General features: G+C 44.2%; 3 protein-coding genes across 7 annotated transcripts in view; 2 read left to right on the top strand and 1 right to left on the bottom strand.

The window, feature by feature from the left end:
* Window positions 1–1820, top strand: part of fastkd2 (FASTK mitochondrial RNA regulator 2) — a 12760-nt gene extending 10940 nt beyond the window's left edge. The window contains exons 9-10 of one of the 2 annotated variants that reach the window (XM_088292319.1): window positions 660–774; window positions 900–1820. In XM_088292319.1, the coding sequence (XP_088148445.1) occupies window positions 660–774; window positions 900–1001 (217 nt within the window). In that variant the 3' untranslated portion in view covers window positions 1002–1820. The remainder of the gene's footprint in view (window positions 1–659; window positions 775–899) is intronic. The other variant, XM_088292318.1, reaches the window with a different exon arrangement.
* A 730-nt stretch (window positions 1821–2550) lies between these two features.
* LOC148340929 (uncharacterized) lies at window positions 2551–5084 on the bottom strand. The gene is made up of 4 exons (XM_088289742.1): window positions 4945–5084; window positions 3070–3406; window positions 2888–2996; window positions 2551–2664 (listed from the first exon to the last, which is right to left on the bottom strand). Exons 1-4 carry the CDS (start codon window positions 5024–5026, stop codon window positions 2551–2553), a joined length of 642 nt encoding a protein of 213 aa, XP_088145868.1. The 5' UTR covers window positions 5027–5084.
* A 1182-nt stretch (window positions 5085–6266) lies between these two features.
* raph1b (Ras association (RalGDS/AF-6) and pleckstrin homology domains 1b) overlaps window positions 6267–10000 on the top strand; it is a 30318-nt gene continuing 26584 nt past the window's right edge. For 2 of the 4 annotated variants that reach the window (XM_088291003.1, XM_088291000.1), the window contains exon 1: window positions 6267–6709. The gene's annotated coding sequence lies outside the window, so the exon portion shown is untranslated. Of the gene's footprint in view, window positions 6710–7007; window positions 7227–10000 lie in introns of those variants that run through there. The other 2 variants (XM_088291002.1, XM_088291001.1) reach the window with 2 other exon arrangements.

Raw genomic sequence — 10000 nt, 5'->3', positions numbered from 1 at the left:
CTCTTCCTGACTCTTGGCTTTGCGCTTCTGGGAATACTTGAAACACACATCCCCAATCGTGTCCCCATTCTTAAAGGGGAAGTCAACCTGCCAAAAAAATCTTTGCAATAAAATATTTTCTGCGCCCTCACTAGTCTAAACATTGCATTCAGATTAATGTTGCATTTGTATAATATGAGTTGATTATCAAAATCTTCAAGTTTTTAGCCATTTCAGGGGTCGCGGTTTTGTCACTTCCATCAACTGATCATGACATCACAATTGCTCAGTGCTCAAGTAACGACCAATCACGGCTCACGATTTCTGTGACGCTGAGCCATGTTTGTGACAAAACGACCGCTCCCTTAGATGGCTAGAAATAGGTGGACTTTACTTGCTTAACTCATATTCCCCAAATGCAATATTTATCGGAATGCCATGTTTCGACAAGCGGGCCTGCATGGTACATAATCATGGAAAGAAAGTTTTGGGTTGACTTCCCATTTAAAGGCTACCATCTGTGTTTGCTAATCCAGAGGCACTGTACATATTGACAATGCAATACCCCAGATCATCAGATTGTCCGTTCTTAAATTAGTTATGTTATCGTGACTGACCCATGACTACCTTTCTTCGAAATGTACACCTTAAATTTTAGAAACCTCTTGTTACTCTTCTAGAATGGCAGTTCTTTGCCCGGCTTCCTCTGCTTTCTGCTTTGGTACATCTCAACCCAGAGGTCTGCTGGCTGTCAAGCTTCGACATCTCAAGATTTTAGGGTATATTCCAATTCTGGTAAGACTTTATTCATTTTCTGAATCAGTATTCACAATAAGACAAAAATGTATTCCTTGAAGTGAGTTGCCCCTTCATCCAAATATACCATTGTACTTAATGATCGCATCTTCTTCAATCCCTAGATAACAGAAGAGGAGCTGAAGTCTGAAGAGAAGGCAACACAACTCCTCACTGCACGAATCTTTCCAGAAAGGCCAGATCCCTGCATGACAATCAGTATCTGATGATCTGTGTGCCATCATCACAAAGGTTAAAGATTTGAAACCTCAAATTAGATGACATGCGAAAATGCTACCAAGTGCAGTTTGACTCATTAGTGCATTTGTACAAACCACAATTCCAGCCTGTTGAATAAATGCAGTTGTGATGAATAATGTGATGAATTCCTCCTACAACGCTTCAATAATTACCGTAATGTCCACAGTTCCCAAACACTTATTGGGTGGTGTTAAAAGGAAAGGAGATGTAATACAGTAGTAAACATGCCCCTGTCCCAGCTTTTTTGGAACGCGATGCAGACGTTGAATTCAAAAGGAGTGCATATTTACAGGGGAAAAAAAGACTTATCGCAGTTTGAACAATTAATATCTTATCTTTGGTGTATTCAATTGAATATAGGTTGAAAGGATTTGCAAATCATTGCCCGTCCATCCATCCATTTTCTTTTGCTTATCCTGAATCGGGTTGTTGGGTTATCAGCTTTCGCAGGGAAGCCCAGACTTCCCTTTCCCCAGCCACTTCGACCAGCTCTTTTGGTTAAGAACCCCAGCTCGTGACTAAACGTAGACCAACCAGTAAAGCGAGAGCTGAGCCATAAGGCGAAGCTCCTTCTTCACCACAACAGACCAATACAGAGTCCGAATCACTGCAGACGTTGCACCAGTCTGCCTGTCGATCTCCCGTTCCATCCTCCTCTCACTCAAGATTCTTGAACTCCTCCATTTGGCGCAAGTTCTCATACCCAAACCGGAGAGGGTACTCAACTCTTTTCTGACTGAGGACCATGGTTTCAGATTTGGAATGCAAATCCTTCTGTTCTGTTTTGCTTTTTATTACGTTTTACTCAACATCTCAACCTCAATGAATTTGGGTTTGTATGATGTATTCAAACCGTGAAATAGACCAGAAATGAAATATTTAACTGTTAATTCAACTTCCATGAGACTGTAACTAATTTCATCTCCAGTTTATGGAGTAGATTTTAATGATTTAATGTACCAAATACGTGCTATAGGCTGATAGCTGTAGCCAATAAAGCCAATAAAAAATTTTATTGCACCGCCTTTGCTCAAACACCATGCGAGGCAACTGTTTTGAAGCTGTCATATACAAAAACCAGGAAACTTGTGGTACAAACAGGAAATGTTGCATGCTGCATAGTCTAAAACTGATTTTGGTCCATAACAATTCTTTGATCTTCCTCAGTACTTTTAAAACAAACTTGCTTCATTTTCAGCAGATGCAAAAATCCTCAAGATTTGGTCATTACAGTATTTGAGATAAACAATTTTTTTAAGGCTTGTAAAAGCGTCATCAGAAATTGTGGTCGCAGTATTTGAAGAGAACCCCCATGTGTGGTTATTTTTTTAAACACCACATTCTGTTTCAACCGCAGGGGTCGACCAACTACAAATATATGAATGAGTATAAGAAGCAGGAAGTTTTTTATTTGTATTTTGCACAGCCTCAGCTTTAGCTGTGGCACCTCCTAAATTATAAACCGATCTTGACGAAGGCACAGTCATCAAACAGGGCAGTTGTGTTCATAGCAAGTCAAAAGTGTTGTTGCCGAATATTCTGAAAGGCCCTCTCCCTCTGACGCTGGCTGGTGACTCTGGGTTTTGTGTTAATGTAGTCGTTTTGGAATTGTGCTTGCCTCACATTGGCCTGCAAACATGTAAAAAGAAAAAACTTCACCCAAGGCTCAGAATGATGGCAGATACTGTACATATGCGACCAAAGTAATGGGATGTGGCCATTGCACCGAAGGTTTAAATACAAGAAATTGTTTTCAGTCCAGTTAGTTATTTTTGTCCATTCAGATGCTGTCACTCAATCGCTGTTCTAGCCCATCCCCATGGTGTTGTAAGACTTTACATAGGTGTCTTACCAAGTTGACCACTGCGATAATGGTGATGATGATGCCGTAAATACAAAGAATTCCAAGCACAGTGATCCAAATCCAGCGGTGTCCATTGCCCTCTTTTGTTTTCACACCACTGCATTTGTGACCTATGAAAGTAGTTTGAAGATGTGTACTGTATGAATGTGCCAAATGTCTTTTTGAGTCACCTCTGCTTCCACTCGACATGCACCAGTATCGCCACAGCACTCATCTCTGTCTTGAAGGGAGGCGGGAATGTGACTGCGCTCTCACAAGTGAAGAGTCCATCGTTTTTGGCCATCTCTCCAGTCAGGACAAAGCCGACTGATGTGTTGACCTCACGTAGCATCAAGTCAGCGCTGGGGTTTGGTTCACAGTTCAACGTATTTTTCTTGTAGTTGCATTTTTGAGTGTGAATCACTCGTTCATCTTTTTGAAGCGCAAATGTCAGGTCCTCGCCAGCCAGCATCGGACATGGGACAGAGACTGTGGCTGGGTCGTGCATACATACAGTTTGTGGTTCATCTGCTGAGGACATTGCTATTATAATTCTGAATTTTTCAACTACAGTGAACCCTCGCTACTTCGCGGTTCACCTTTCGCGGGTTCAGTGCTTCGCGGGTCTAAAAAATATTCGGGGGCATTGTAGTTTAGCCGAGCGGCACGACGGGGCGCTGGAGCGGTTAGACAGCCGGCGTGCGCCGAAGAAGAGCGTGGGCGAAGAGGAGAGTGGACGAAGAAGAGCACGTTCCCCCGGGCACGATCCGGGGCGACGTTTCGCGCGGTTCGGACCGTACGAGAGCTCCGGAGGAGGCCGGCCGGTGTGCGTGACAGTTACGGCAAATAGGAGCACCTTCCCCGGGTATGGGCGGTGACAAGCGGCCCCTAAGTTTAACCGAATGGAAGCTCCGGAGGAGGAGGGCATGCTCGCGTCACAGTTAAGCCGAAGAGGAGCACCTTCCCCGGGCACGGGCGGTGCCAAGCGGCCCCTAAGTTTAACTGAATGGAAGCTCCGGGGGAGGAGGGCGGGCGTGTGTCACAGTTAAGTTGAATAGGAGCACCTTCCCCGGGCACGGGCGGGGCGACGTTTCGCGCGGTTCGGACCGTACGAGAGCTCCGGAGGAGGCCGGCCGGTGTGCGTGACAGTTACGGCGAATAGGAGCACCTTCCCCGGGTACGGGCGGTGACAAGCGGCCCCTAAGTTTAACCGAATGGAAGCTCCGGAGGAGGAGGGCATGCTCGCGTCACAGTTAAGCCGAAGAGGAGCACCTTCCCCGGGCACGGGCGGTGCCAAGCGGCCCCTAAGTTTAACTGAATGGAAGCTCCGGGGGAGGAGGGCGAGCGTGTGTCACAGTTAAGTTGAATAGGAGCACCTTCCCCGGGCACGGGCGGGGCGAAATGAAACCGAGTTCAACCGAACGGAGACACGCTTCGGGGGAGCAGGTCCGGCGTGCGTGACAATTAAGCCGGAGAGGAGCACCTCTTCCGCCCGGGCACGAGCAGAGCGCGAGGCTGTCAGTTATGAATGAATAAATAAATAAATGAAGAATGCCACCTTTCATTTCACAGGGCACACCGGACGGCGTACCAGCAGGTAAAAGTCGAAGTAATTAAATAAATACAAAAAGAAGTAATTGAATAAATACAAAAATAATGGCTGGGGAATAAAAAAATAAGTTTTAATAATAATTTTTTTTTTGTTATAACATGAATTTCACTCGCTCTCTCTCTACTCGTGTATATATATATATATATATATATATATATATATATATATATTTTTTTTTTTTTTTTTTTTTAAGGTGCGCCGCTACTTCGCACTTTTTTTTTTATTAAGCATTTTTGAAGGTGCGCCGCTACTTCGCGGAATTTCAGTTTTCGCAGGTGGTCTCGGTCCCCATTAACCGCGATAACCGAGGGTTCACTGTACACACATTGCATGAGAAAGATTGATGCACTTAAGTGTCACCAGTCAATGCTCACGAATCACTCTTTAACTACTAGCTGGAAAGAGTCATTTAAGTAGGAATATTTGTCACAATGAGACCCAGTACAATACTTACATTTGCAGGGACACTTGCTCTGTGTCGGGTTGGCTAGCGAGAACGCGTACCCCAAGATCACCAGAATCAGCCAGGCCCTCATTTAAAACGTAAGCAGTGGAGATAATTTGCCTTGTATTGTTCCTTCAACTAGCAGTGGCAGTTTGTCTCCTGTGACTGCAAACGCCTGCTTAAGTTTCCTCTCTCCTTGTGTGACCTGTGACTTATGTCACGTGTACACAAATATTCAGGGCAGACAGCTCCACAGACACAATCTAAGTTTTGGTTTTATAAAGTGTGACGCCTCACTTGAAAAGGAGTACCGTAGTGTCTCTTGAATTGTATTTTTCTTGCCCTAATTATATATTTACAAAAAAGTTAAAAGCAAATCTTTGTGTTTCTCTGAAATAACTGGATCTGTATTTTCATCACCTGTTGAAAGAAAGAAGCTTTGAAATTCTGCTCCCATTTCAATTTGTTTTCCTTAATTTCTACTCGTTAGTCATGACTCGTGCTGATTTATTCTTTTGTTCGTTGCTTATGTAATGTAGTTGCTGTTAAGTATCTTAATGAATGTACATCGTAATGTGTTTCAATTTTGACAAATCGACTTGATGAAGAAGACAACCTCACAGATTTCTGAAAGTAGTTGTACTTTGTTGAGCCACTAGATGGCAGCACAGCATTGTGTTTGCTAAACCTGTTGAAGGTCCTCACTGCCGCACACCGGGAAACAGGCCAATTTTGATCAAAGTTTTATTTGAACAACCCTCCATCTCTTATCGTTTGCCGTCATTAGACTTCATGCATTTAAGTAATAATAGGCCTTAAGGCATTGACTGATGTTAATATAATTCAGTACTTTGCACGGTCACTAACTGGATGTGGTAGTAGTTTCGTATGGCTACACCTCTATTTGTAGCTCCTCAATCCATTCCTTCATTTCATAGAGGTGTGGGTCCGGGAGCGAAACAAAGTTTCGGTTCGGACGCCGGGTTTTGGATCATTCTTGGTTTCCCCGTATGGGTACTCTGCCACCGCACGACGACAACGTGATGATCCGGCGCGGTGGACTGGATGTGGTAGATTAATCGGATTGCAGAATGAGGATTATTGAATTTATTTCCATGTTTGTCATTCTTAACTGAAATTGGTGAAGGGAGCCAGGGGTTGGCGGTGCCAAGTGCACAACGTAGTACTCCAATCTATCTAAACCTTTTGTCTTGTGGCACCAGTGGTTTTAATAGGAGCTCACGCAGTGTCCTTCTGGGGGGTTCAACATGCCCAGACTTTTTTTTTATTAGCCCCCCAGAGCCCACTGTAACTAAGGATGCTGTCATAAGCCCTGCATTTCAGTTCAATTCGTAAAACTAGGGCGAATAGGTACACGTCGCGTTTTCTACGTTTGTAGGTTTGTTATGCAGATATTTGATTCCGTTCCACCAAAACTAGTATCCATACACTGACCCGACAACGAGATAGGACACTTTAATGTCCGATTCTACGTGGGTCGTGAATGCAACGTGGGTTCTGGGTTGGACAGGAAACGACGGAGACGCGCGGCTTGTCCCCTATACGCGGTCAGGGAGAAGAATGGGTAGCGGTCTGGGATACATGTAGACGGGATTGATCGTGAAAACATGTGGACGACGGATACTTTTAAGTAGTTTTCATACATTTTCAACACGGCTCACCGCCCGAGACTCGAGAAGCGTGACGCATCTTTCCACACGACTATTCTATTCCCCTCAGGGGAAGGAGACAAGCGGAGGAGAGGACCCTCTTTGTGAGTGCCATTTCACTGCAAGTAGTTTTTCCTTTTAATTCCCTACCCGGACTTGTCTGTGTGTTCTTGTGTTTTTATAATTTTCCCCGTGGCGTTTGGAAACGCCTTTAATTGGTAAGAACAATTCTTTAATTATACCATGTATTTATCGCGATGGCACACGTCGTTGACGGTGTAAAGCGAAGCAGCCTGCCGCATTTCCTCAAACCCTATTGTGATTCCAAAACGAGCATCTGTGACTCGTCTGCCCCTAAGAAACGGATTTGTGCACAGGCTGAGGGAGCTCCCCAATGCGGCCGTTAAATGGCTCCTTTCTTGGGGAGAAGGGGTGTGCGTGGATTTTGGGCCGCCTGGGAAAAGACGCTTACAATATTTTGGGGGTAGGGTGACAAATAGAAAGGGTGGTGATCGTATGCGTTCTTTATTTAAGCGCTTAACGGACTTGTGGGGCCGGAATGGGATGTTTCGCAGCCCAGTTGTCGCTCTGAAAGCGTGGCAGTCTCCAGTCTCCACCCTGGTGAGTGAAACGGGGGAGGCCGGGAGCCTCTGCTAATGGCCGATGATGTTGGCATCATGAAAATTGCAATTTTGTGACTTTGACGGTCAATTGAAACGTATTGGATATTTTTTGCCTCGTGTCACTAGAAAACACTAACGCCGGTTTAACGCCCTTTGTTTAGTGACGTCACTGCTTGGGATTGGGTATCTTGACCGGCGGCTACGTTCACATTAGTTAGCATCCATTCAAAGCTAACGAGCCTACAAACTGTTGCCTGTAGTGTCAAGTCTTAGCCAGACTGGTGGTAAAAGCTTCGAACACGTTTTTGCTTCAACTGTTTGAAATTACCACTTGCATGCACACGCACACACAACACACATATTGCGGGTTTGAAAGGTTTATTTGCAGGGAGGGAAATGTCATGGCAGCGTCTGGCTGGCTTCCAAGACTGCAAACATGTGTTATGTGTACTGCAAAAGTCATGCAAGGTAAGGTCGTCTCCCAATAAAACCCCTCTGGTGCATGGGAGTTTTACCAAAGCAATACGAAACTTTGCGAGCCCACTTGCCCCCGACTTTTATTCCCAGACACAACCGATTGTGTCCTAAAGCATACATGATTTGCATTCTTCGCAGTGGGGTGGCAACAGTGTTCCGCATTTGCTTATAGTGCAGTTAATGGGTTGTTAGTGTTCTGGTTGCACCCCTGTTGTGAGATGCCTTTCAGCTTTTATCTGCCTTCACTCTTCAGATTTCACTCAACATTTAAGATCTTGAATGTATATCTTAGTTTTATCTGTTGCCTTATGTTTGTATTCATAAGCACACATACAGGTTACCTAAATCATAGCTATACACATACATGTGATATGTAACAAGTTACAATTGTGCAAAACATTGTGTCGGCAGACTGAAATTCCCCAAGGCGCAACGTTTGGGTTGTTGCTGTACAGGTCAGGCTTAAAAAGCACAGACACAGATTAGATTTCCAGCCAAAGGGGTAAAATATGTTGGAAGGGAATTAGTCATTTCATTGCTTCTGTTTAAAAGCATGTGAATGCTTTGTCAAAGTTTCTTTCCTCTCCACGCTGTTGAAAAATCCAAATAAGCTAAAACATGTTTTTCACATTCACAATCACTTTGCTGAAAATCTTCACTGCCTTCTGTCTTTCTTTTTGTTTTATTCATTTTATTTTGGCTGGGGGGGCACATAGTTGAGTAAATAAAAATAAAAGAAGTCAAATTCATGTCATTCATGCAAATGTCTGGCAAATGTTTTGCGAACAATTGCGTCCATGAATGAGCCCTGAAAAACTCTGCCTGAACTCAACATTCACTGCCTTACAAAACCCATGCAATTGTTCGGCGCTCAGTGGGCTAGGGACTTAAATCAGGTCAGGGAGGGGGCTTCCGAGGACTGGGGTTGGAGACCCCTGATACAGAATATTATGTATGTTGTTGCTCATGTCATGCGAGTGCTTGTCTGTCTGTCACTGCTTCAGCTGTCGTGTGAGGGCTGTGCGTGACATCCTCCCACCCATCCATGGAAGCAGCAACGCACCCGTATCCTTGGGCAGAAAATTCCCCACACAAAAGACAAGGCAGCGGGTGGCAGCAGTGTACATTTCCTCAGGTTGTGTTACAAAAGGAGGATGCGGCTTCTAACGTCGACTTTGGCGCACTCTGATGGTACGCCAGAGGCTCAAATGTAACCTGATCCAGCCGCACAGACAACGAAATTTGGGATGGCGAGTATCAGCAGCTGCATCAAGACTCGGCTCCTTGTTGTGGGTGTGTTTTGGCAAAAGGAGAGCTAACGCGTATGTTGCTTAGGTGTGTCCCTTCTCTTGACACATGCACATGGTCACCAGCTTGTATAGGCCCTTGTTCTCTTAACATTTTGCTGACCTTTGACAACAACTGTCTGTAGCATTTGGAAACGAAGGCAGTGGTTTGTTGGTGTGACCGTCGCCTAAAATCTCTCCCGCTTCAGTAAGGGTTGCTCTTCCTGTTGGCCTTTATATGCACAGTGACAAATGAATATTAGCGCACGCAATGGCACTAAATCACCTGCAGTGCAGAAACAAACCTTTTGACAAATTGTGATTTATTAAGTAACCGATTTGTTTACAGCCCTTAGCCAGGGTACACATGACAAGTTGAGCATATCTCTAATCGCTATTCACACGATTTATGCTACTGGTTCTAATGGAGTTGGGTAACATAAAATTGAATCAAAATTCACAAATAAAATGGCACTATACTGGAAGTAAACACAAATATAAATGCCCAGATAACACTTAAATTAGTCAACAGCCTACAGGTACCACAATTAGGTACATAACAGTTTTTCCTAATTTTTTCTCACCTTAGTTTTTTTCATTGTATGCATGTATTTACATTTTACACAACGTCACAACTTCATTGGAATCTGAGTTTATTGGTCAGTGCTTCTTTGTGTTTAGGCCAGCAGAAAAGGACTTGATGGCCCTGACCGCTCACCACTAAAAGGGGAAAAAGCTGAAACTCACTTAAACTGTTGTGATTGGCTGTGGCCCCTCTTAGTACCAAATGCTTCATTATTATTCAGGTCTTAAACCAGTCTTGGACACTTATTCATGCATTCATTCTCAGCTAGTTTCATCTCCTGTCAGTTGTGTTTCTGCATTTATGCTCTGTCGCTCCAAGGCCATGTGACAAAAATTGTGAATTTCTGTAGGGGACAGGATTTCTTTATAGGGTTTTTTTCCATGAAATGATCACACCTTTATTAATGATTGTCATGATCAAATG

This window comes from Idiotropiscis lumnitzeri, chromosome 3 (genome assembly GCF_059441095.1).
Source record: "Idiotropiscis lumnitzeri isolate Australia: NSW breed Sydney's pygmy pipehorse chromosome 3, RoL_Ilum_1.0, whole genome shotgun sequence".
In the NCBI taxonomy this organism is placed as follows: domain Eukaryota; kingdom Metazoa; phylum Chordata; class Actinopteri; order Syngnathiformes; family Syngnathidae; genus Idiotropiscis; species Idiotropiscis lumnitzeri.
Note: the sequence above shows the minus strand (reverse complement) of the source record. Positions and strands in the feature narration are given on the sequence as shown.

What these genes read in the sequence shown, in the direction of transcription:
- LOC148340929 (XM_088289742.1), bottom strand. Translation starts at nt 5,026, where the DNA reads ATGAGGGCCTGGCTGATTCTGGTGATCTTGGGGTACGCGTTCTCGCTA. An exon ending in GAGCAAGTGTCCCTGCAAAT is followed by an intron (nt 3,407 to 4,944) that starts GTAAGTATTGTA and finishes TGTCCTCAGCAG; the next exon opens with ATGAACCACAAACTGTATGT. An exon ending in TTATCGCAGTGGTCAACTTG is followed by an intron (nt 2,665 to 2,887) that starts GTAAGACACCTA and finishes ACATGTTTGCAG; the next exon opens with GCCAATGTGAGGCAAGCACA.